The sequence below is a fragment of the Coenobita brevimanus genome, chromosome 32 (genome assembly GCF_032717465.1).
Source record: "Coenobita brevimanus isolate Jiangsu-jjx chromosome 32, ASM3271746v2, whole genome shotgun sequence".
In the NCBI taxonomy this organism is placed as follows: Eukaryota; Metazoa; Arthropoda; class Malacostraca; order Decapoda; family Coenobitidae; genus Coenobita; species Coenobita brevimanus.
This window is the reverse complement of record NC_136985.1, coordinates 9,531,258-9,559,152: the sequence shown is the minus strand read 5'-3', so window position 1 is coordinate 9,559,152 and position 27,895 is coordinate 9,531,258. Positions and strand designations below refer to the sequence as shown.

General features: G+C 40.9%; 1 protein-coding gene across 1 annotated transcript; it reads left to right on the top strand.

The window, feature by feature from the left end:
* The first annotated feature begins 153 nt into the window (after nt 1-153).
* LOC145395589 (ionotropic receptor 93a-like) lies at nt 154-25,071 on the top strand. The gene is made up of 7 exons (XM_080269160.1): nt 154-300; nt 6,237-6,313; nt 18,700-18,859; nt 19,324-19,377; nt 21,688-21,953; nt 22,882-23,016; nt 25,065-25,071. The coding sequence occupies exons 1-7, from the start codon at nt 154-156 to the stop codon at nt 25,069-25,071; spliced, it is 846 nt and encodes a 281-aa protein (XP_080125286.1).
* Nucleotides 25,072-27,895: the final 2,824 nt, after the last annotated feature.

Here is a 27,895-nt window from a genome sequence, read left to right as displayed (position 1 = left end):
ACTTGCTTTGAATAATACGCAATAGCCTTTATTCCTACAGGATTATCATAGGCTGAAAAAAAAGTCACTTCCACCTAATGCTGCACTGCAACTTCCGTCCGATCAGAATATTAGATTATTTTTGGCAGTTTCTATGGCGCGACGATAAACGTGATGGCTTTTACATATGAACCCTACTGGAGAGAGTCCATCGAGGGCAACACCACCAGGTACTCAGGCACTGACTACAACCAGCTTGTTGTGGTTGCCCAGGCCCTGAATTTTACTTTCCGTGTCCTTCCTTCACGCAGGTGGAACGAGGTGAGAATTATATACTAGTCTGCATTCAAACTTTTGCTGTTACTATCTGTTTCTGTTGTAATTTATTTGAATATTACATCGGATTTAAATATGAGCATCGTTTTGTAATATTTAGTAGCCCATTCACTCTCTTATGTGATATCTTAGGGATTATTTAAAGTATGATTTCTACAGAAACTGCATTGTTTTCCACAAAATTAATATTCAGAATGTATTCACTGCAAGAGTTTGGATTTGCTCACAGTTTCGCTGCTACTGCCAGAACCTAATTTCAAATGACATGTCATCTCTTTTAAGGTGATATTCAAACTCAGTTCAGCTCCAGCATATCAGTGTTTTACAGTATCATCCTATATGAAATGTGTAATCATACTGAAACAGCACTTTAACCTTTCCACTGCCCTCAGTGATGATCGATGTCGATTAATGAAACATACAGTACAAACTGTCGCTGGCATCGGTCTCGTCAGTGCCACCTAAAACTGCATGATAAACCCAGGGATATCCTATTTGGTGTCTTTTATGAACCCTCCGTATGTACATAGATAATTTCAACCATAGTGCACCACTGTTTGTGAGTGACGTCTTTTTTCTTGATTTGATATGCACTGATGGGTTTCTTCCGACTATACCTCTGTTTTGATATATATCTCATCATTTACAGGATGTTATTAAATTTATTATTTACAGGATCTTATTGTATTTGTTTTCAAAAAGTTTGGTACCGAAAACAATAATTTATGTTTCATGCTGACTATTTATTCCCTAACTGGTAAAACAAAAAAAATATAAAAAATGCAATAGCTGGTCCATTTTCCCTGGACAGTTTGCTGGCTTTGTCCAAGGGATGAGTTTGACTGAGTAAGGAGTTCTCTCTCTCTCTCGTATTCAAAACACAGTAGAGGTAAAGGAATAACTTCCTGTCATCCCCCTGCTTCATTGTGGCATCATGCTTCTCGCACTTCACTGAAGCGTTGTATATCCTGCCATATTATACTGACATTTCAAAGACCATTACTCCTCTGAAGTGAATACCTTTGTCCCTCCCCAATAACGGAAGCCATATAACATCCGCCAAGCAGTGAACCCTAGTCCCCTCTCCTGTTTGCAAGGGTTACCAGGTTTTCTCAGTCCTCATGTATAAAAATGATCAAATCAGGAACTGTCATCATTCTGTATTTCACACTGCCTATGACCTCTAAACTTTTAAACTATGTGTCCAGTCCAGACATCTCGAAATAAACGTGACGAATTTTTTTCGTTCTTCCTAGGAAGAACAATACATTACTATGCTTGGAGCCTTTGGCTCGTACTTTATTATGCACTAAAATGATCAGTTTCTTTCAAATTAGGAAGGGCATCTTGTTAAGATTTAAGGAATGCAACATCATAACTTTTAGTTCGAAACATTTCCGTGAAAGAGTTTATGGTAAAAATGACACACGAGAATATATATATATATAGTATTTAACCCGTCATGTTCCGACCGATTTCGCATCTCCGATTCCCCCCAATCCCGAGCTATTTTGGAAATTTTTTTTTTGGCTAAAACCTCCGCTTTTGTTGAGAAACAAAGGAAAATCACCAAGAAAGGGCTTACCGGGGTCCATAAGTGGTCGGAACCGGTGAGGTCCCTTGCGCCAGGTATCGTATTCTGTCACTGACGTGTGAAGCTCTCACGTTTTCTATGGTAGGTAATTTTGGGAAAAACAACAAAGAACACCTTTACATTTATTGAATTTGAACTAATAAACAATCACAATAACAATATAATGATTTTCAATGATATATATATGAAAAATAAGCATTGTTCCATCACGCGAGCATAGTGAGTTTGGTCATGTTGGTCACACGCTATGTGCTAAGATTCTTGTTTCAGTAAACATATCATTTCTTCTACTTGTATAATATTGTTTCAATGCCATTTTACCATTTTTTACTGTATGTAAATGATTTCAGCTGTTTTCATTCATTACAATGACAGGTAGCATAACTATAGTGCACATCTGCTTACTCAGCGCACTTACTATGACTGTTATCTCAACATACCATATTATTTTATCACTTTCATAGTATTGTTTTTTTACATTGAACCTTTCCTCAACCAATGTTAATGTTTTCAATTATTTACATTCATTACCAGGGCATTCAGCAAAATGCTAGCGCATATTCACGTAGCAAGCACACTAGCTACAACTCGTGTTTCAACTTCTACTTTGTTTTTTCACTCTCAATATACTTCCCCACTTACATTACACCCGTTTCCACCTTATAGTACTATTTACATATTTACAGGCCTTATTTATTCCACTGAGCGTCAGAATATCGCACCAAAATACCCTCGCTATGAATGTTTCGACTTAGACAATATTTATACACTTACATAATAATTTTCCACTACATTACACCCATTTCCACTTTATACAACTATTTACATATTTACGGGCCTTATTTATTCCACTGAACGTCAGAATAGCGCACCAGAATACCCTCGCTATGAATGTTTCGACTTAGATAATATTTATACACTTACATAATAATGTTCCACTCACATTACACCCGTTTCCACTTTATACAACTATTTACATATTTACGGGCCTTATTTATTCCACTGAACGTCAGAATAGCGCATCTACATACACTTGCTGGGAAGGTTTCCACTTAGAAAATATTTATGCCCTTACAGATTTTTCCACTTGTATTACACCCGTTTCCACTTCCATATTACTATTTACAGATCTACGGGCCTTATAATTACACTGAGCGTCTGTTTGTCGCATTTCTTTCTGAGTATGAGTGTCATATCGCATTCACACCATATCAGAAGTGCATCAACGTGTGATACTCACTAAAACAAGGGTGAATGCAGAGACCCACGTCACACTCAACGCACTGGTAGCGGGTGTCTTTTCTATGAGTGGTGGGTCTCACACGGGAATTGTTACACACATGACACCTGCATTGGGCCCTAGGTCTATTTGGCTGGGGAGGTATAGGAGTGGGGAAATGGTGGGCGGATATTCTCAGGGGAGTTTGGGTGGTAGGGGTAGTGCGTGTGCGGTGTGGGGCCTCTCAACTGCATACCTGGCAAAAATCTCACGTGTAAGCTCCCTCACAAACCCTTCAAAGGTTTCCTGCACTCCTGTTGTCATGGCGTGCAGGTGGTGGCAATTCAGGGCAGTTATATCTAGCATGTGAAAGAAGAGCTTCTTGTACCACTTCATCGTGGTCCTGGCACACTCGACCGTGGATATCATGGAGTCTGGTCCACCAGGCGCATGTTGATGTTATAATCAAGGACACACTCAGGTTTCCATATGTGGCACCTCCTCTTGCTGCAGTAATCCACGGACTCTGTACGGTGCATCAAAGCAGTGAGTACAAGAGGCTAACTTCTCTGTTGTGGTTCCACACTGTAGCTAGTATATTGTTAGCCTGGAAGAAGACCACCTCATTTCTTTCAAGCTTCCACCCCACCTTGACCATGTGACACCAGTTCACCTTGACGGTACCACAGATTCCCGTGTCATGCCTGTGTAGATAACGAGTGAGAAGAGGGCTAGTGTACCAGTTGTCCAGGTAAAGGACGTGACCACGATGAAGGTAGTCTTCAGTCATTGTCTTTACCACTGCTCCAGACAGTCCAATACTCCAATCTTCTATTTTGTCTGTCTGTGCACCGGTGTACAAGACTATGTCTTGCACATAACCAGTCCTACAGTCACACATAACAAAGATCTTGAACCCAAAAAGGTGCCTTTTGCTGGGTATGTACTGCCGAAAGGAAATATTGTCTCTCCACAACACGGGACTCTCGTCTATGACAAGGTCTCTATAGGGATAAAATGAGGAATGGAATGTTTGACGTAGGTGATCAAAAACCAACCTAATTCGCCTCATCTTATCAGTATCATCAGCATCGTAAATGTGGAGCTGGCCTAGAATTTGCTGAAAGCGATTACGGCTCATGATTTGGCCAAATATTGGTGTCTGCATGATAGGGTCCCTTGTCCAGTATGCCGGAATTCTGTTTTTACGTACAATACCCATCAAAAGTACCAGGGTAAAAAATAAAAACATTTTTGCACGGGAGACAGGGTAATCATAAATGATGGAATGCTTGCTCTTTGTGCCCAGTCTTTCACCCTCATGGCGCTGGCTGCTAGTGAAATGGTTTGTTCGTTCCACTATTTGCTCCACAAAACCCTCACTGAAATACAGGTGGAAAAAATCCAGCCTGGTGGAACTAGGGTGAATTCCTGGAGCAGTGCAGCCAGCGCACCCCTGCTTAGTGAAGAGGTGAATGATGGGAGAAAAATCACTCCCATCCTCCCAATTCCAAGTCACAAAACCATCGTCCCCATCGTCGCCTTCGTCGGGGTGGGGAGGAGATGCTGGTGGGGGAGGTTCGGGAGGAGGAGTGCGGGGGGCTTCCCCACTCACACTCTTCCGTCAGCCTTTACCCTTCCCCTTTCCCTAACCCTTACGGCCTTGTGGAACATTAGGGGGCTGTGGGGAGGAAGTCTGGGAATATTGGGGAGCATAAGATGTGCTGGGGAGTGGCTCCTCCTCACCTCCCCACTCCATCACCACACTACGTGATTCATCACGCACCCTCACTGTCCTATGTGATACGCCCCACTGCCTCACACCACCATGGGAGAATGATGACTCACTCCTTCCACTCTCGCTTTCTATACTCACCCCTGCACTTTCCATTTCACTCCCCACTCCCTCCATGCCACTTCCACCATCCTCAAACAAAACACTTGGCCCATGCCTGCTTGTACGACGTGCTGTGCACTCGGGGCCGTGATGGGTGATTATCTTGCGGCCGTAACACGTGGCAGCATGTCCCACAGCTCCATCCTCGTCCTCGTCCTCGTCCTCATCCTCGAATTTGGGCTCCACATCACGTAGGGGCTGCCGAGAGGTGGTTGCACGATGTTTTTGTGCAGGCTGGCCCTCTCTAGCAGCACGATAAGTCACATAGCGCCGCTTCCTGGGGGACGGGACCTCCTCATCACTGCTGCTGGTTTCCTCCTCCTCTGGTTGGACATAATCTTTGTCCACCACCTCGGCATCAAGTGGCGAATCACTGTCGCCAGTGAAGGAGTTCAGGGCAGCTTGGATTTCCTCCTCCGAGAGACCTCTATGTGCCATGTCTGACCAGGGCCACTGCTAACAGGTGAGTGACTGAGCCGAGGGTGAGTGCAGGTCGTGCAAGGTCGCCGAGTGTCCTTGCCTGGTGGCTGGTAGGGGAAGGTCGAGCGACCATAAATATAAAAAATCGAGCACGAGATTTGAAAATTGTGCAAATTATGCACCTTGCAATTACGCGATGTACCAGTACGTCGACGGGACTGACAATTACATAATATTGCAACATACTCATATGTCGACGGGATGCCTTGGTATATATATATATATATATATATATATATATATATATATATATCAGCAGCAGCAGCAGCAGCCATTTGAATGTCCACTGCAGGACCAGCCTATCCAGACTGAAGTGGAGACAATACAGACAATGTATCTCTACACAGTGGGTTAAGCTGTCTGGTAGAGACCGTATGTACGGTGAGAAGTGTTTGTAAGTGTAATTGTAGTGTTGTAGTGGCTTTGGATGTGTGTGTAGTCTGTGAACCAAGTGTAATCGGCCCGTGCAAGCCGACTGGGTGCAAGCATACTTTACAGTATGCGACACCGGTTCAACCACAGCATCCCTTGTGTCCGCCAATGCAGTATGTGGCCGGATGAACACTCCCAAAGTTTATTACCCTGGCGGGGTGCGAACCCTGGTCCACCCGTGTACGAAATGCACACTCTACCACTGTACCACAGAGGCTACATATATATATATATATATATATATATATATATAAACTGGGGCTTTCATTTCTGTATCTTAATGTTATATTTACTTGCAGGTGACAGATCTGATGCAGGTTCGTAAATTATTCATGGCAACAGTGATGCATGGTGTTATTCCACAAGATCTACAGAGGTGAGATTCTGAGCTAAGGTTGACCTTTGCACTGCAGTGTTCACTGTTGTTAGATAATCCGGTTCATTTCCACATAGTTTTATGCAGCAAAGAAAAGCTATACATTGTCAAAAGATAGAGATTACCTATCTAATTTGAAACTCCTAATGTCTTATTAATTACAGATAACATAAGTGATGAGGAAAATAATTTTTGAAATTTGTTTTACTTGCTGAAGCGGAGTTACTAGAAAACTAACCTGTCAGTGCACGGAAGTCAAGATCATTCTTCTAATGACTGCCTACAAATGTGTAACTGAATTCTGTATATATTGCCTTCTTTTGCTTGTTCACAAGGAAGCCAGCCAGAATGTCCCAGCACTAGAACTTGACTCTCCCAAAATTGTTCCACTTAAAATACAAACAAGGTACGTGAAATCCATCCTAGACAATTTACCTACCAACAAAGCTCCAGGCCCAGGTGGAATTCCGCCAATTGTTTTGAAAAAGTGTTCCCCAGAACTTGCCTCTGTTCTTGCAAAATTATTCAGACTATGCATACGTACTTCTTCATTCCCTAATTCATGGAAAGAAGCCAATATCCACCCAATTTCAAAGAAAGGAAGTTCCTCTGACCCCTCTGATTACAGACCAATAGCTGTCACATCTTCTCTTGGTAAGGTTTTTGAAACTGTAATTAATAAGCACATAGTTAAGCATCTTGAATCCAACAACTTAATTAGTGATAGACAATATGATTTTCGACAAGAAAGATCCACCATTGACATACTCAATCTCCTGACTCATACCATCCATAAATCAGTTGACCTACATGGTGAAACTCATGCAGTAGCCCTGGATATTTCTAAAGCTTTCGACAGAGTCTGGCACCGTTCCCTGTTGTCCAAACTCCCTTGCTATGGACTAAAGTCTTTTGTTCCTTTGATTTCCTCATATCTCAGCAATAGAAAAGTAAAAGTAGATGATGTATATTCCACTTTCCACTCAGTTAACGCCGGCATTCCGCAGGGATCAGTTCTGGCACCAACCCTTTTCCTCATTCATATTAATGATCTCTTATCTGTTACGCACAATCCCATCCATTCATATGCAGATGACTCAACGCTTCATAGTTCATTCACACTCAGACATCCATTTACAAAGTCCGAAATCTCTAACTCTCACCTGAGTACAGCCATCTCTTTAAATCAAGACTTATCCACGATCAGTGAATGGGGACAAAACAACCTTGTCTCATTTAATGCTAGCAAAACTAAATATATACAGTTTACTAATAGGCAGGTATTGCCAGAATCGTATTACCTTCAATGCTACAAATATCCCCATTTCCAAAAGTATTGAAATTTTCACCGACTCGCTTAACAATGCCCTCAGCTGGACCTCTCATGTTAGATGACTTGCTAAAACTGCCTCAAAGAAACTTGGATTATTGTACGGAGTCCGTAACTTCTTCACTGATGAGCAGTTAGCTATACTGTAATTTATAAGAGTCATGTGTGCTCTCAGCTTGAATACTGCTCACCCTTGTGGAGCGGGTGTGGAGAGGTTGCATTAAAACAAATAGACAAGATTCAGAACAAAGCTGTTAGAATTATTAATAACCCAGCTATTACTAATAAACTACCTCCCCTACAAGTAAGAAGGAATGTTGCCTCCCTTGCGTTATTTTACAGATATTTCTACAGCAAATGCTGAGACAAAGTTGCCACTTCTCAATGCCTTCCCTCGTGCTACACGGGCAGCTGGCAGCGTTCATGACTGGAATGTCATTCAGCCATACTGCAGAACTTCTGCCTATCAGAATTCTTTCATTCCCCGAACTGTATCTCTCTGGAACTCGCTTCCCCAGAGTTGTTTCCCTCCAAACTTCAACCCACAGCTGTTCAAGTCTAACTGTTACAGATATTTTATGAACAGAGGACACTGTTACAGAACAGAGAGAGATAATGAACACTTCAAGTGAGAATACTAAAATCACTACTGTCCCGCAACGTTCCAGGTTCAAAACAAAAGACTTAGGTAAAATTACAAGTTAAAGTTTAATGCTCAAACTAACAACTAAACATTCAGGACTCATAAGGATAATGTAATGGCAAAACAGGTTACATATATGGTTAACTGCACTAGCCTCTATGAACATGAATTTAGCAAGAGCAAATTTATCTAAGTCAGCCCTGATAAATGAGAAAACCGGATAATGCTCAGTTAAAGCAAGATATATTATTACAGATACAAAATATTATTAATATTGGCTGACATTGAAAACTCTACATGAATTACAAAAACCTTACAAGGCCTACGAATTAACGCCTTAGGCCATACAGTACAAGAAAAATGGTAACAACACTTATACTCAAATTATACAGCAGCTAGATGGCTGGAGACTTCCTGAGCACTCACAAAAATAATAATACACTATACAGGGGAGGACAGAGATGTGAACAAAATGAGGAGTAGATCTAAGTGGCCCTAATGCAGAGACCGAGCTCAATATATAGGGGCCGGCAGAGCTTGATTCAACTTGCAAGAAGGATGCGCAAATGAGGACACAGAGGACAAAGAGTTGACACTCCTGCTCTGAACAACAGAAAGAACGACTTACTCTACTATAAGGGGAAGAAGGGGGGAGTGAGGTAGAAAACGCAAGCCTGGTCACTATGGAAGCCACGAGGCGAATCGTGATCAAACATGCAGCATACTGTACTTTAGAATTATACAAAGGATGATGAAATCATAGGCTATGTAACACCTCCCCACAAAGAAAAGAAATTTACAAAGGAAATTTCTTATTACTCTAAAACAATCTGTCTAAAGTCTAGATAAGCAATCTGCAATAACATTTTCTTTCCCCTTGACATGTTGTATGTCTAATGAACACTCCTGAAGAAGTAGACTCCATCTTGTCAATCTCTGATTTTTATCTTTAAACTTACTAAGGAATTTCAGTGGGTTATGATCGGTATAAATGACTATGGGGTCAAAACCAGAACACAAATAAAATGAAAAATGCTGTAAACCCAGAATCAAGGCCAAAAGCTCTTTCTCAATAGTGGAGTAGTTCTTTTGAGGTGGAGTGAACTTCTTACTGTAATAAGATACAGGGTGTTCAATACCCTGATCATCCTCTTGCAGCAAAACAGCCCCAGCTCCTGTATCACTTGCGTCAACAGCCATCTTAAAAGGCTTAGCAAAATTTGGAGTAGCGAGCACTGCCTGACTTAATAGGATAGCTTTAAGTTTACTGAAAGAGGATTCACAGTTATCGGTCCAGACAAATTTAACTCCCTTTTTCAGTAGGTCTGTAAGTGGTGATACAAGAATTGAAAAGTTAAGAACAAATCTCTTGTAATAACCTACCATTCCCAAAAATCTTTGTAGCTCTTTCCTACTTTTAGGTCTGGGAAGATCACTTATAACCTGAACCTTAGCTCCTGGTGGTGCAATGTGTCCATCACCAATTACGTACTCAAGGTACTGAACTTTAGCTTGACCAAACTCACACTTTGATAAATTAGCTACAAGATTAGCCTGAACCAAACGCTCAAGAAATTTACTGACATGGCATAGGTGATCTTTCCAGTTGTCAATGAAGATTAATACATCATCAATATAAACAACAAACCCAGCCAAACCCTCTGTTACAACATTCATGAGCTTCTGAAAAGTGGCTGGTGCATTCTTCATACCATATGGCATTACAGAACATGCAAAAGTCTTTCCTAGTGTTACAAAACATGAGATCTCCCTAGCACGTTCAGTCATAGGTACTTGCCAGTATCCCTTTAACAAATCAAACTTACTTTTGTACCTAGCCTTTCCGATCTTGTCTATGCAATCTTCCACGTGAGGGAGAGGGTAAGTGTCTGTTTTGGTTATCTGATTAAGACGTTTGTAGTCGATGCAAAGCCGCTGTGACCCACCTGGTTTAGGGAATAGAGTGACAGGAGAACTCCACTCGCTCTGACAGGGCTCAATCATCTTGTAGTCCAACAGGTACCCAAGCTCCTTCTGGATGAGAGGAACTTTCACTGGGTTCACACGGTAAGGAGGCAGTTTAATTAGCTTTGCATCTCCAACATCGACATCATGCCTCAACACAGTGGTTCTTCCTGGAGTGTCACGGAACACTTGCGGGTACTCCTGCAGTAATGCCGAAAACCCCTGCCTTTCCTCGGGAGCTAGATGAGAAAGCTTAGTCTGGAGATCATTCATGATATCAGGATTCTTCTCCAAACTATCACTCAGGCTCATGCTGCATGGGAGAACTTCACTTGCAGACTTGGGTGGAACAGCTACAGTGCAGACTGGGTTATTTTCGTCCCGCCTGTGATATAACTTTAGCATGTTGATGTGACAAAGTTGCTTGTTCTTTCTACGATCTGGTGTGGCGATGACATAGTTGACATCACTGAGTTTCTTCTCCACGAAATAATGACCACTAAACTTGGCTTGAAGAGGTTGCCCATGCACCGGTAGCAGAATCAAAACCTGATCTCCTGGCTGAAAGTGGCGTAACCTGGACTTCTTATCATACCGAGCCTTCATCTTCTCCTGAGCTGCTCCTAAATTTTCTCTCGCCAGCTGTAAAGCAGTCGACAGCCGTTCTTTGAACTTCATCACATACTGCAGCAGGTTGACGTCATCTTCCTCCGACAGCCAGCATTCCTTGAGTAGCTTAAGGGATCCTCTTACTTCATGGCCAAACAGTAGTTCAAAGGGTGAGAAGCCCAGTGATTCATTTGGAGATTCTCTTGCAGCAAATACAACGAATGGAAGACCTTTATCCCAGTCTTTCTGATGTTCCAAACAGTATTTCCTGAGCATCGATTTGAGTGTTTGATGGTATCTCTCCAACGCTCCTTGGGTCTGAGGATGGTAAGCTGAAGACCTGATCTGGGTGATGCCCAACTCTTTCAGAGACTGCTTGAAAACATTTGACATGAAATTACTTCCCCGGTCTGACTGTACCTCCTTGGGCAGACCAAACTTTGTGAAGAACCCCAGCATTTCCTTAACCACGTTCTTTGCTGAGATATTTCTTAGTGGAATGGCTTCAGGATAACGAGTAGCCATATCAATCAGGGTCAACACATAAGAAAATCCTGAAGAAGTCTTAGGAAGAGGGCCCACAATATCCACCAACACACGGGTGAAAGGCGCCTCAAAACGAGGAATGGAACTAGAGGTGCAACCTTTTCGGTCTGATTACACTTCCCCACAACTTGACAGGTGTGACAAGACTTACAATACCAGGAAACATCCCTGAAGATACCTGGCCAGTAGAAGTGTTTCAAAATGCGTGCCACAGTCTTCCTCACTCCAAGGTGTCCTGCCAAACTGGAATCATGAGCCACTCTAATGATATCCTGCCTACAAACATGAGGGATGACAACTTGATGTACAACCTCCCATTCACAGTCGGCTGATGCTGTTGAAGGTCTCTACTTTCTCATAAGTACTCCTGACTATATATAATAACAAGTAGAAGCACCAAGTGACTCTTCCTCACTGGAAGCAGAGTTAGCTAGACCTTTCAACTCAGGGTCAGCAACCTGCAACTCAACCAACTCTTGACGAGACAAATTATCAACACTACGGGGTACTGCCTCATCTGGTGAGTGGTCCAAATTAGCAAGAAAAGTGTCAGCTAGGATAACATCATCATCATCATTATCCTCTAAGTCACCAGTAACCTTAGACTTAGCCCTAGTGACAGCACATGCAGAGAACACATCAGGGACATCACAATCCTGGGTCGCAGTCACTGGTTCACTAGACAACTGAGGGGCTGGACACACTTGACTTCCACCAATATCATTTCCAAATAAGAAAGTTACACCTGACATTGGGAGTGTCTCAACTAACCCAACCATAACGGAACCATTAACAAAACCAGACTCTAAATTCACTCTGCACAGAGGGACAGAGAAGTAATTATTCCCTACACCTTGTAAGATTACAGTTTCATTAGAGGAATTAACATTAGAGCCTAGAACACTGGTCAGCATAAGGGATTGGCACCTGTATCACGATATATTTTAACTGATTTCCTGTCATTATTTTCCAGAGGACTTACAAAACCATCAGACAGGAAATTAGCACATGAACTCTTGAGAGTGTCACCCACGTTACTGCTCAAAAGAGGAGCTTCATCATGAGAATTTAATTTACCCCTCAAACCAGGTTCAGTTAACTCGGTTAAAGAATTCTGGGAACTATCAAGGGTGGACACTAGACCAATTGACTGAATATTTAAAGACTCCTTTTTGTTCACATCACGCTGTCTCCTGAAACATTTCTCCGTAGTATGACCAAGCTTACTACAATAAGTACACTTACTTTTCTGAAATGTAGAGGTGTAGCTGGTATTTACTTCCTGAGAAACATCATCTTTATTCTCTTTCCTGTTACCTGTACTCTGAGTAGAGGCAACGTACTTACTCTCAGCTTTCATTTTTTCTTTAGAATATCTCCTCTGAGTGAGAACATATTCATCAGCTAAAACTGCAGCATCAGACAAATTATCTATTCTCTTTTCATCAAGATATAGGCTTACATCTTTATTAATACACCTTTTGAAGTCCTCCAGCAAAATCGTCTGCTTAAATTTATCAAAATCAGAATTTACATTCTTAGAATTTAACCACTGCTCTAACAGATCTTCTTTGATTTTTGCATACTCAACATGGGATTGCTTATCTTGCTTATAAGTTGTCCTAAATTTTACTCTATAGGCTTCAGGAACAAGCTCATAGGCCTTAAGAATCAAGCTCTTAACTACATCATCATTATCAGATTGATCTTGAGGCAAAGATGCATAAGTTACTTGAGCTTTACCAGTGAGAACACTCTGTAGGAGTACTGGCCAATACTTTTTGGGCCAATTAAAACCTGTAGCTACTCTACAGTAATGAGGAGGATGGATGGTGAACTTGTTGAACGAGAGGCAATGATAGACTACGAGTGTGTGGATGAGCGATTGAGAAGACAAGTGTTGGATGCAAGGGTGTGGAGAGGGTGGGGGAATGGAGTCTCGGACCATCACTTAGTGATGGCCAAGGTAGAGCTGCAAAGAAAGTGGTTGAGGAGACGAAGGGGAAGACAGGAGGAAGCAGCTCCTGTGAGAAGAGTGGAGAAATTGCAAGATAGTGAGAAAATGACAGAGTATAAGAGCATAGTGGAAGAAAGACTGGGAAGGTATGAGCTAGAGCAGATGGAAGGGGTGGAAGATGTATGTAAGATATTCACGGAAGAGATAAGCGCAGCGTGTGAGGCGGTTTGTGGAGTGAGGAGGAGATGCAAGGGTGTGCAAGGGACAGCATGGTGGAATGATGAGGTGAAACGAGCTGTGGAACAAAAGGAGAAGGCATATGGTGAATGGTTGGCGAGTATAGGTAGGGGAGAAGATGAGAGAGAGAAGAGAGAGTATATGTGAGCAGGAGAAGGGAGATTAAGAGACTGGTGAAGGAGAGTAAGAAGAAAGTGGATGAAGAGTTTGGGAGGAATCTGAGTATGAAATGGAGGGAGAGTAAGAAATTGTTTTGGAAGGAGGTAAAGAAAGTAAGGCAGTGTGAAAGGGGAAATAGTAGGGGAGTGAAAGATAGGAATAATAGATTGTTGGTGGAGAAGAGAGAGAAATTGAGGAGATGGAAGGAGCACTTTGAGGATTTGTTGAATGTAGAGAGTGAGAGCAGTGTGAGTATAAGTGGTTGGGGAATGGCTGGGAGAAGAAGAGATGAGAGGAGGGAGGAAGAGATCAGTAGGTCGGAAGTAGTGGAAGCGATGAAGAAGATTAAGCTGGGAAAGGCCCCAGGAATTGATGGAGTGTGTGGTGAAATGCTCAGGTATGGGGGTGAGATTGTTGTGGAGTGGATATGGAAGTTGTGTAGATTGGCTTGGGAAGAGGGAAGGGTTACAGAGGACTGGAAATCAGGTATAATTGTTCCTCTGTACAAAGGAAAAGGGGAGAGAGAAGTATGTGGTAACCATAGGGGTATTTGCCTTCTTAGTGTGACTGGTAAAATATATGGTAGAATACTCATTGATAAGGTTAGGCATAGGACAGAGGAGCTAGTTGGAGAAGAACAAGGGGGATTTAGGAAGGGAAAAGGGTGTGTAGATCAGATATTTGTTCTAAGATGTTTAGTGGAGAAGTATCTAGAGAAGGGAAGGAAAGTGTATGCTGCCTTCATGGACTTGGAGAAAGCTTATGACAGAATAGATAGGCAAGGTATGTGGAAGGTATTAAGAATATATGGAGTGGAGGGGAAATTGTTGAGTGCTGTGAAGAGTATGTACGAGGGAGCTAGGGCTACGGTGCGAGTGGATGGTGAGCTGAGTGAGTTCTTTGATCTCAATGTGGGACTGAAACAGGGGTGTGTGATGTCTCCATGGCTGTTTAATATATATATGGATGGGGTTGTAAAGGAGGTGCAAGGTAGGGCAGTGGATGTGGGGCTGGCCCTAATGAATGAGGGTGAGATTTGGAAGCTTCCGGTGTTGCTGTTTGCTGATGATACAGTATTGTTGAGTGAAGATGAATGGGAGTTGCAAGGTTTGGTGAATGAATTTGGGACAGTGTGTAGGAGGAGGAAGCTGAAAGTTAATGTAAACAAAAGTAAAGTTATGGTGTTTGAGAGGAATGAAGTCACAGAGTGTGCAGTGAGGTTGGATGGTGAGGATATGGAGAATGTGAGTGCATTCAAGTACTTGGGTAGTGTGATGAGTAAGGATGGAACTTTGGGGGATGAAGTACGTGAAAGGGTACAGCAGGGAAGAAAGGTTGTTGGTACACTGAAAGCAGTGATGAGAAATAGGGAGGTGAGTATGGAAGTTTAGAAGTCACTGCATGATGGTATTGCGAGGCGTGGACCTTGCAAGAGGGGAACAAGTCAAGAGTGAGAGCAGTGGAAATGAGTTACTTGAGAGGAGCATGTGGAGTGACGTGGAGGGACAGGTTGACGAATGAAGAAGTGAAGGAACGTTGTGGGGTAGATGTGGATGTGGTTGAAAAGATTAGGAGAAATACACTGAGGTGGTTAGGACATGTGGAGAGAATGGAGAATGAAAGACTGACTAAGAGGGTGTATGTAGGTGAGGTGGAGGGAGGGAGAGGGAGGGGTAGACCGAGGATGAGGTGGAGGGATGGAGTTGAGAGGTATATGAGGGAGGGGGGGGTGAGTTGGGGGGAGGGGAGTCAAATGGTGGGTGACAGAGTGACTTGGAGGCGTTTTGTCTGTGGCCACCCTTTGCGGGATTAGGGCGTCGGGCTATAGATAGATAGATAGATACATAGATACCCTCTCAAACAACTGAAAATACTTAGTTAAATCAGATTCATTAAAAGGAGGGACAAGTTTAACATTTTTAGCCACATCAAAATCATCAGAGCTAGATGATCCAGTTCCACTTTGTTTCATGCGATACTCATGGTCTGCCTGAATCCTAGCAATTTCAATTTGTGCCTGTGCCTCCTGAATACAAGCCTGAGACTCAGCCTCCTTAGCACGAGCCTCCTGCAGGGCTAGCTGTAACTTAGCTATTTCAATCTGCGTTTGCTCAACTGAAGGAGTTATATTAAACAAGCTTTTATTAATCATGTCAACAATTTGATCTTTAGACTGATGAGAGCGAACAGCAGTTCCCAATTGTTGAGCAACAAGGTTAAGTTCATTCTTTGTTCTGTTTTCTACATCACACACTGTTTGCACATCTGACAAAAAATCTTTGGCTTCATCAAGAGTAGTAATAGTAGACATCATGAATAAATCACAGTCACAAAATATCAAGCAATATCCTTATGATAATATCCTGAATATCCTGGCGAGGTCGCCAAATTTATGTTACGGAACAGAGAGAGATAATGAACATTTCAAGTGAGAATACTAAAATCACTACTGTCCCACAACGTTCCAGGTTCAAAACAAAAGACTTAAGTAAAATTACAAGTTAAAGTTTAATGCTCAAACTAACAACTAAACATTCAGGACTCATAAGGATAATGTAATGGCAAAACAGGTTACATATATGGTTAACTGCAATAGCCTCTATTAACATGAATTTAGCAAGAGCAAATTTATCTAAGTCAGCCCTGATAAATGAGAAAACCGGATAATGCTCAGTTAAAGCAAGATATATTATTACAGATACAAAATATTATTAATATTGGCTGACATTAAAAACTCTACATGAATCACAAAAACCTTACCAGGCCTACAAATTAACGCCTTAGGCCATACAGTACAAGAAAAATGGTAACAACACTTATACCCAAATTATACAGCAGGTAGATGGCTGGAGACTTCCTGAGCACTCACAAAAATAATAATACACTATACAGGGGAGGACAGAGATGTGAACAAAATGAGGAGTAGATCTAAGTGGCCCTAATGCAGAGACTGAGCTCATTATATAGGGGCCAGCAGAGCTTGATTCAACTTGCAAGAAGGACGCGCAAATGAGGACACAGAGGACGAAGAGTTTACACTCCTGCTCTGAACAACAAAAAGAACGACCTACTCTACTATAAGGGGGAGAAGGGGGGAGTGAGGTAGAACATGCAAGCCTGGTCACTATGGAAGCCACGAGGCGAATCGTGATCAAACATGCAGCATACTGTACTTTAGAATTATACAAAGGATGATGAAATCATAGGCTATGTAACAACACCAGTAATCTGGTGCATGATTTTTTTTTTTTTATTCATTTGTTTTTCCTTACTCAATTCTGTTATTAAAAAAAAAAATGACACTTCTTCTGGTTCGCTTATGTTACTAAGCAACATTAGTAACCCAATGAAAGTCCATCTCATAATGAAGGGGTTAGAAACTGGCTCGGTTAACTCATCTTTTAAAAAGAATCTTATTTCAGCCGATGAAAAAAAAAAAAAATGTTAGAACCAACATGTTATAGTCTGGCAGTGCGTCCAAGAAGGACTATAGATTCATATATGAAAAAAATATTTTACCTGCTCCTAATTCTTGGTTATTTTCGTCTTCCCAACATAATAAAGAGAACTGGGAACGTTAGATGGATGGGAAGATGGTGATGGAGTTGTAAATAATATACCGTAGCTTCTTGTAAGCTGACAGTGTTCGATGGTAAAGGAAATGATCTGGAAGGTATGCATGGAGCCATGAGAAGATGATGAACCTAGAGATGTAAAAAATCTGTAATATTCCGGTAGTTTCCAGATGGGACTTCAGTTTCAGCTGTAATAATAATAATAATAATAATATTATTATTATTATTATTATTAGCTGCGATAGCAAAGCTGGTATTGTTTTTTAATCTGTCCGTCTTTCTGTCGGTGTTTCTGTTGGCACGATAACTTCGCAACCACTCAAGATATCATTACAAAATTTTACAGGTCAGTAGTAGAAAAAAATCGATAACGAGTTCGAAATTGGTGAAAGTAGGTCATGCTCTGTGTGTCTGTTTCCATGATAAATTCGCAACCGCTCAAGATATCATCACAAAATTTTACAGGTGTGTAGAAGGGATGAAAACCTACGAGTTAGAAATTGGTGAAAGTCAAGGTCATGTTCCAAGCTGCAGTAGATATTTGGCTTGCGGCTGGTGTGTTTCCCCCGTTAGGAGGGCATCTAGTTATCGCCCACCTTACGAAGTGGAGCAATAATGTTTTTCCCTGACTCAGCGCGCACGTGCGTCTGTGTGTGTGTGTGTGTGTGTGTGTGTGTGTGTGTGTGTGTGTGTGTGTTCCCATTTTACCTCATGAATGGCTTGAGCTATCAACATGAAACCTTCAGGGCCTCAAGATATGGCCAAAATCTTGGCCGAGTTCAAAAGTCGCCACACGAGGTCAAGGTCAAGGTCACCAAAATGGCTGCCAAAGGTCAACTACTTTTTATCACCCCCCTTAGCACCATTATATCTCATGAACGGCTTGAGATATCAACATGAATCCTTCAGGGTTTCAAGATATGGCCAAAATCTTGGCCGAGTTCGAAAATGGGCACTCGGGGTCAAGGTTTAGGTCAGAAACATGGCTGCCAAAAATCAAGCATTATTTATAGCACGCCTGTGGCACAATTATATCTCATAAACGGCTTGAGCTATCAACATGACACCTTCAGCATATCAAGATATGGCCAAAATCTTGGACTTGGCCAACAGCATATTCTGGCAGGCAATTAGCATTCGGATTCTGAATGCTTTACTTTCATTTTTATTATTATTATTGTTATTATTGATATTATTATTATAATTATAACTTTTATTATTAATAATTTATTATTATTATTATTATTATTATTATTATTATTATTATTATTATTGTTCGAGAACAAATTCTTTCCTATGGTTGGATGTAACAAATGGCTATAAAATCTACAAATGTAGCCTCCTTATTTCTAACAATGTTTCCAGATGGGATTTCACTTTCGCCTATGATCAAGTTGCTGCTAAATTCGCCATGGCCACGCCGGTCATAACACCCAGTTGGCTGAGCTTCTACTACCCACTGAGTGGCCAAGTGTGGATCGGTGTCTTGGCTTGTACGCTGACTGTCTGCTTCACACTTCTCAAGGTAAACATGCAAGTGGTCAGGCACGGGCACATCCAGTATTGGTAGTAATAGGCAGCAGAAAACGGTTCCTTATGTTATTATTATTATTATTATTATTATTATTATTACTGTTGGTGTTGTTGTTGTTGTTGTTGTTGTTGTTGTTTGTCATCATAATTAAGTTAGACGTGGGACATTCTCAGTTAGCAGCCCAGGGCCGTCTTCCAGTGTTAGTCACACACGTAAACATATTTCACAAGGCAGTGCTTCTGTTTAATTCCTTCAGGATTTTTACACAAATGTGCTTTACTCTAGCGAAGCACAATATAGTTCTTCAGTTTAGCGAAGTCCCGTATGGTGCCAAATATGTCTGTTGCCATTGTTCTTTATTGTTTTATACTCACCGAGGACAATGATGCATTTAACCCTCTCATGGTCGCGTTTTCTTGTATAACATGAGCCAACAGTATATGATTTTTATTTAGGTGAATGTGTCAATGAAGACAGTTGCTTATTCTGGCACCATGAACACTCCCTGGGTCAGGTTAATTTTATTATCTTTACAGTTAACTCAAGACGATAGGTTCAAGTGAGCGTATAACAGGAGACTCACACCTGAAAATCAGAGTGAGCGATAAAGAAATATTTTGGAAAAATATTAGTTTCATTTTACAAATATAAGAACAACGACTCTTCTTGGATGATGTTTGACTCATGCAATATGAAATTAAAGAATATATATTGCTGTTTTTATACAACATATCCTTAAAAACTTTGTTGGAATATATTTTTAAGGTATAGATGAGTAAAGACTGGTTTCCGATTGTTACTTCCACCCCGAGCCTCCACTACAGCCACAAGTGTCATGTAAGTGGTGGGCTACTTCACTCCTGTTGATTTCTTGAAACCACGATATGGAATTGTTAATTAATTCTGCGTTCATACAGTTTTAATTTGGTCTGCCTTTTCCGACGAGGAAAGAACTTTAGCCATTCCTAATCAAATGAACTCCAAAAAATATGTATAATTCATCATACCTTCACTATAACCAATATCTGACTATTCCATGACATTTTCACTCTTTTACAGCGTGCTATATGTAGCCGAAAAATTACATTAAGAAAAACAGAAAAAGATCAAAATTACCTTACGAAACTGGACATACCAAGCAGCTCTGAAAAAAAAAAAAAAAAAAAAAAAAAAAATGGTGCGAATGACCTCATTAGAATTGTGTGTCTTCCTGACGGTAGCAGATGCGAGGAGGTGCACTTTCTATCATGGCTCGTATTATCAAAACCATTCCACTGTCCGAAACATCACTGCTCGCCCCTATGACACAATAATGAAACAGCTACACATTCATATCATTGTATATGTACAGTCGTGGCCATAAATAATCACCTATCCTCCTGTACCCCGTGCCTCAGACTGGTTCCTTTATGCGCGGCAAGTCACACTGGAGTAAGAGGGGGTGAGAAGGAGGGGCCAGAGAGAGAAGGGAAGGTGGGTGGAGGTACGAGCGATGGTGCTAGGGTGGAGTGAGGGAGGGGAGGGAGGGTAGGAAGGGGGGAGGAATCAAATGCGCAGTTGTGGTCACATAATTTGTCTATTTTCTTTCATTCAAGGCATCATATAAAGGAGTTACTATTAGGTAGATAAAGCTGCATTACACTTTGTATAGCGGCATCAGATAACAAACTTTAGATAGGTAGTGATATGAAGGACTGGCTCGTGAGAGATATATACTGACATGACAGATCAAACATTAGTGCAGAGCCAGATATTTTTGTTTATCCGTGTATTTTGACTTCAGACGTAGAATGGAATCTGGATGGCTTTGACTTTCATATTGTTTGTGTAAGAAACGTCCGCTTCCCTTACATGTCATTAATATTTGGAACTAAACATTATATGCATCCTTTGACATCGCTGTGTCCACAGTAAATATGATCACCATCGCGGTATACACTCCCTCTATAGTGTTATCATCATGTCAATTCAATATTTATTTGATGACATCTCATTATTAAAAGGCTATTTAAAATAACTGTGCATAAAAGGTAAATTAATTTGTTGTCTGTGCACATGGGTGGATATGATAACGGTATCTCTCATAATCTGTTAGAGGGAAAATGAAACAAAATCCTACCCAAGCTCCGAAAATATAACTTTGTTAATGTTTACCGACACTGGTCAAGCCAAAGCAACCAGGAACGCCTTAGTAAGTAGTCCAGTGGCCTCCTGCCTTAAAACCCTCATGCAGGCTTCGCGGTACCGGGGAAACAATGTTGTTGATGGTTTGCTGGTTTCGTCTGAACAGCTCCCACTCGTCCTTGGTGTGCTGCAGGAGGCGGGCCCGTGTCCTTTATTTCTCTGGTTTCCACGTGTTGACAATCTGGGCCCACGGCCCCCCACAATCTCGATGACTTCGCACTTATATTTGATCTGTCATGTCAGTATACGTCTCTCACGAGCCAGTCCTTGATTATCACCATCTATCTAATGTTTGTTATCGCTATACAAGGTGTAATGCAGCTTTATCTACCGAACAGTAACTCCTTTATATGATGCCCTGAATGAAAGAAAATAGACAAATTATGTGGCCACAACTTCGCATTTCATTCTCCCTCCCCTACCTCCCCTCCCTCCCCTCCCTCACTCCACCCAAGCACCATCGCTTCACCCTCCCTCCCTTCTCTCTCTGGCCCCTCCCTCTCAGCACCTCTTACTACACTGTGACTTGCCGCGCATAAAGAAGCCAGCCTGAAGCACGGGTTACAGGAGGATAGGTGATTATTTATGGCCACGACTGTACGTATATCACTGTATACAGTATGTATGTTTTACAGATTACGAGCAGAAAAACGTGGCAAACGCGGCATGGAGTGCTGAGTACTGGGTCGGTGGTGGTGGAGTCTGTGGGCACCCTGTTGGGCCAGGGACTGTACGGACGCCTCTCAACCAGCCACTCCAACCACATCCTGGTCGGCACTTGGTTGTTCTTCAGTGTGGTGGTTGGCACAGCATATCGTGCCAGCCTCATCGCTTCCCTCACCCTCCCAAGGATGCCACCCAGACCAGAGACAGTTGAGGAGCTGGTCAAAGTAATTGACAGGTGAGACATCGAAGAACAAACGTTTGGATGCAAAGGTGTTGGATGAAATTGAAAAGTAAGTTAATGCTGGGCCCTTTGGTTATGTTCTATCACTGCATCAAAGTTCTTAAACCCTCAGTTCTATTTTTCCCCTCATTCACTAACACATCACACAGTGAGTTAGCTTTCACACAGCAGTGGGTGTTTTATTCAAATCCTTCGATACGGTACTTTCAGCCCTGATTGTTCAGAAGCAGGGCAACACTGAAAGAATCGATAAGTGGTGTTCTCAAGTACCACGTAATACATCATCCGGGTATATTTTTTCTTTTTTTTTCTTTACTTTTGTGCTCACCGTTCTCGTAACCTTATTCACTCCCACAAGCATTGTTCTCCAGAGGCATCATTGCCGTACTTTCTTTCGCTTATGCTTCCTCCACTGTCTGCCTTAATACGTGGACTAGATCCGCACATACTGTAGCACTTTGGAAATTATTCATTTCATTGCTTATCATATATTCAGACAGTTGTGTAACTTTATTATTATTATTCCTATACTACAATAGGGTAAATGCAAGGAATGTGCTGTAATAAACGGTAGAGACGAAGACCAAATTAAATCACTGTAGCTCTATATATAGGTCTTTCAGTTTAACTTGCCCCAGTTTTTTTTTTTTTTTTTTTTTTGTAACTTATTTCACGAAAGTCAGTGGCAGCAAGAGACAATATTCTTGCATTCTTTCCACAGCACTTCTTCGTGACTAGCATCATATCTTGGTTTTAATTAATTGTCACAGTTTAGCATTGGAGATGCAAATATGGCAATTTTAGGCCAATTTTAAAGTTTAAAAAAAATATATATATCTTGAAGTTAAGTGTTGGTGTTGTGTTATTCTAGGGGCCTCAGTAGTAATACTAATTAAACAATTTTTATTTGTACATGTTACAGGATGACAGTAAGATATTCTAATGGTACATACACGAAGTTCTATTTAAACTCGGAATCAAGTGCCTTTAGAGAACTTGGGAGCATGATGGTCGAGGGAGATGATATGGACGGACTCAACGCAGCTCTGAAGATGAAGTGAGTTGGTCTTACTTACAGTGATACTTTTTTTTTTTTATTAAATAACAGAACAGAGAAAGGAAAAAAAATGACTAAAAAAAATCCATACACCAAATTACTGTTGTCCACGATTAATAAAAATCTGTAACAGTTGTGCTTGAACAGCTGTAGGTTGAAGTTTGGAGGGAAACAACTCTGGGGAAGCGAGTTGCAAAGAGATGCAGTTCAGGGAATAAAAGATTTCCGATAGGCGGAAGTTCTGCAATATGGCAGTCTGACATTCCAGTCATGAGCGCTACCAGATGCCCGTGTAGCACAGGGGAAGGCATGGAGAGGTGGCACAATGGATACAACTTCGTCTGAGCATTTGCCATAAAAGTAACTGTAAAATAATGGACGGTAGACAATACTCCTTCTTACCAGTAGGGGAGGACGTCTGTTTGTAATATCAAGGTTATTGATAATTCTAAGAGCTTTATTCTGATTTTGTTTAGTTGTTTTAGTGCAACCTGTCCCCTTCCATTCCACAAGGGTGAGCAGTATTCCAGCTGAGAGCGCACATGACTCTTATAAACTATAACTAACTGCTCATCATTGAAGAAACTACTAACTTTGTACAATAACCCAAATTTCTCTCAGGCAGCTTTAGCAAGTGATCTGACGTGAGAGGTCCAGGTGAGGGCATTGTTAAGTGAAACACCGAGAATTTCAATACTTTTGGAGATAGGAATATTAGTAGCACTGAAGGTAATATAGGAATCTGGCACTATCTGTCTATTAGTAAACTGTATATATTTGGTTTTACTTGTATTAAATGAGACAAGGTTATTTTGTCCCCATTCAGTCATCCTAGATAAGTCTTGATTTATAGAGATGGCTGTACTGAGTTGTGGGTTAGAGAGATTGAATTTTGTGAATGGGAGTTTAAGAGTGAATGAACTATGAAGTGTTGAGTCATCTGCATATGAATGAATTGATTATGAGTGACAGATAAGAGATCATTAATATGAATTACGAATAGGGTTCGAGCCAGAACTGATCCTTGACACACGCAGTTGGTCACTGAAGGATATTTGAATATACATCATCTACTTTATATTTCTGTCGCTGAAATATGAGGAAATCAGAAAAACAAACGATATTAGTCCATCGCAAGGGAGTTTAGATAGCAGGAATGGTGCCACATTCTGTCAAAAGCTTTAGAAATATCAAAGGCTACTGCATCAGTTTCTCCATGTTGGTCAACTGATTGATGGATGGTGTGAGTCAGGAGACTGAGTATATCAATAGTGGATCTTTCGTGGCGAAAACCATACTGCTTATCACTAACTAAGCTGTTGAATTCAATATGTTTAATTAGGTGCTTATTCATTGTAATTTCAAATACTTTACCAAGAGAAGACCTGATAGATATTGGTCTGTAATCAGAGGGGTCAGAGGAACTTCCTTTTTTTCAGAACTGGTTGGTATTGGCTTCTTTCCAAGAATTAGGGAATGAAGAAGTACGTAAGCATAGCCTGAATAATTTAGCTAGAACAGAAGCAAGTTCTGGGGAGCACTTTTTCAAAACAATTGGAGGAATTCGACCTAGGCCTGGAGTTTTGTTGGTTGGTAAATTGTCTAGGATGGATTGTATGTATCTTGTCTGTATTTTAGGTGGAGCAATTTCGGGAGAGTCAAGTTCTAGTACTGGGACGTTCTAGCTGACTTCTTGTAACGTAGCAATTCTTGCATATGTACTAGTAAGGATATTCGCTTTACCACGTGAGTCATTTGTCATGGTACCGTCTGAAGATATTAGTGGGGGAATGGGCGATGACTTGTTACATATTTTTTTGGTATTTCGGAGATACGTTGACTGCCATATAATAATTAAAGTTACTGGGATGCTTGCATGAATAAATTTGATTCTTTTATGTACGTAAATCTTTTGTCGCATATATTTGCAGTACAAAAAAATAACTAATGCACTGTTCTTTACTTTCCATATATTATACATCGTCTTACGTTACTCTTTCAAGTAAGATAATTTAATATCATGATTTTTAAAAATGTGTCCAAATCAGGGTGTAAGCACCAGATCCCGTTCCTTGAAGTCCAGCAGTCCCTCTACGTATTGCTCCATACACCTTCACATGTCACCACTTCGGCGCTAACATCCGCCATCCATATTTAAAACATGCTAAGGCTGTCTCACACAGGACTGGTGTACTGGTATTAGCGATGTTGTCGTTTCAACATGTTAGCGGGTCTGTCAGCAGATCAGTAAAGTCTACTTTTAAACGAAATTCAAATCCATTAAGTATTCCCTGCCTCAGCAGGGATTTGAACCCGCATCCACTGGGATACGTGGATACCTTTCTACCGACTCGGCCACCGATAGATAAAGATGATTATCACCCAGGGGCTGTTTCTTAAATCTCATTATCGTCCGCCTTTAGCAAGGTGGAGAGAGAACTTTTTTTGTAGCGTCTGTGTGTCTGTGGATGTGCAGAAGCCTATTACTTCTGGTGTGGACTTGATCAATGACGGCTGAATGTCAGCCGCCATATGTTTTTATATATCGACAGGCTTTTTTGCGAAACGCGGTGACTGCATTCCTTAGAGTTTCGTGAGGCTTCAAATTTATTTTGTGGGTAATTTGTACCTTATCCAATGACATATTTTGGCAGGCGATTAGCATTCGGCCCTCGAATGCATTTGTTTCATTTATTCATGTTTCTTCAGACGACATTGTACGGCTTTAGGCAGATCTCTTGTCATGAAGGGGTAAATGGATGACCGATCCGTCCTCACCTGTTTGGAAAATCTCTCCAGACCTGAATGACATTGCTTGGATATTGCATGGTTGAAAAGTCAAGTGTCAGCGGACTGAAGGTAACAGTAGAACGTAGGGGTCTCGCTAGTGCTTCTGTCAACTGTATTTATTCTCGACCATTTATAGCAGTGACTTCCATGTGATGTAATTACTTAAAACAATTACTTATTATCCGGAGAAGACAAACTATAATTCTGTATGGTGATAATTTGTTTGGTATTTTGACCTCACAAAGAGTCATGGCAATAGTTTATGAACAAATAAAGCTGGAGGAACACAAATTATAACTATAACTGAGCTAAACTTTTGAAGATTTTTTCTCTTCTTTTGTAATTTTTCACAATATTTCATAAACACATTTTTGCCTATGGTTCTGGATTTCCAAAACTTTATCATACTGATCCGAGAGTTTAAAAAAATGCAGGTAAGCACACTGATACAATTTTCCAGAATAGCGAAAAAGTACTTCTTTTATATTTAGTCTGTTCTCAAAATAATGCATCTCATTCAGACACAGGCCGTATTCTTGTTGGGTAAGAAAGCTCCCTAGCACATCATTCGTAGCAATTTATTTTTGGATGTGGCTGATTAATATCCTTTTGTACGTTATTTATGCAAAGTACGGCGATGTTTGGAGGATTCATATAACACGAAGTATAACAGTAAAGTGCAATAAGCAAAATAAATCGCTTAGGAAATGATGTTGTGGAGCTTCCTTAGCCAACGACAATACGGGCCACAATAGCTATTCAAACAGTGACCCCTGTTATATGAAGTGAGTCTGTTATATGTCATTCAGAGTGAACTTAGAGTACTATCTGGCATTACTGTCAGTTATTACAGAGAGAAAATACGACACGTTTATAAATGATATTTTCCCTTTGCATTAAAATATTCGGTGGAATAGTGACAGGAACCTCTAAACGAAGGAACTGTGGACTAAATCGCCACAGTCCAGGTTAGTTTTCATGCTACATTTGTTCACCAAATACTTTATGTTAACATCTTACGATCCCCACACGATTATACTGAAGACCTTTAGAGGATGAAAACCAGATACAGCTTTCAATAATCCCTTCATATTAGGCTGAATACAGTGATCTGACTTTAAGTGGAACTAAATAGGAAATGCGTCCTACAAGTAAAGGAATTAAGAGAAACTTTGAAAATGAAAGACTTGCAAAACAAAACAAAAAAAAAAAAGATGTTGTACAGCCGTTGTTTAATCCTTTCATTGTCCATATGTCTCTCATCTGAATAAATATTTCCTGGTTTGAGCCTAAATGAACCATTATTTATGTCCTTACTCGCAGAAGTGGTTCATTCACGTGAAGGGCATGAAGTTGTTTATTAATACTGAATATGCTCTTATCGTTTTTTACCTTTTAATATTAACAACCAGTTGAAAAGCCATTTGTTAGCTGAATTTGAAGGAGAAAAAACGTGTAGATGGTTTGGCATGTGACAAAGCGCCCGGATTCCAGAGGACTGAATGATGTACGAATGATTATGTGGCCCATTCTGCTGGCCATGCTATGCATTATTCTCCCAGTACCGAATATTCCGGCTTAATATATCATACCTCATGCTGTTTCTAGGTGGGGAAAGCGTCTGGGTTAATTATTATTTTATACTATTTTTTGTGTTTATTTCAGGAGTGCCCATCTTGCTGCCCGTCTAACCCTGCAGCAGATAATATCCCGGAACTTTGCTAAACTAGATGGCACTTCCCCCTTGTATATAGGCAAGGAAAAGCTGTTACAGTTTTCGTTAGCCTGGCCAGTGCCTCATGATGCCCCCTACACACCTCAGATTGATAAATGTCTAAGGATTATATCGCAGGTGGGTAAGAGAATTTTATCTTCTGGCTTAATATGTTTTATACACGAAATCTGAGTCACAATAACTGAAGATAGCAATATTTTTAAAGATATCATTGTAGTAAAGAAGTTATTTATTTCACAAGAATGATGTCTTACATATTCTGTTTTTGCAACCTCCAAGCACTTTTACCCAGTTGCAGACAAATCCCTAGTAGTGAACGAGTCATCACTAATTCCAAGTCTTCCAAGAGTTATA

Excerpts from the sequence above, each read along its gene's own strand:
- LOC145395589 (XM_080269160.1), top strand. The coding sequence starts at position 154 with ATGGCTTTTACATATGAACCCTACTGGAGAGAGTCCATCGAGGGCAAC. Across the intron at positions 19,378-21,687 it reads GCACCATGAACACTCCCTGG|ATTACGAGCAGAAAAACGTG; the intron begins GTCAGGTTAATT and ends TATGTTTTACAG. Across the intron at positions 21,954-22,881 it reads CTGGTCAAAGTAATTGACAG|GATGACAGTAAGATATTCTA; the intron begins GTGAGACATCGA and ends TACATGTTACAG.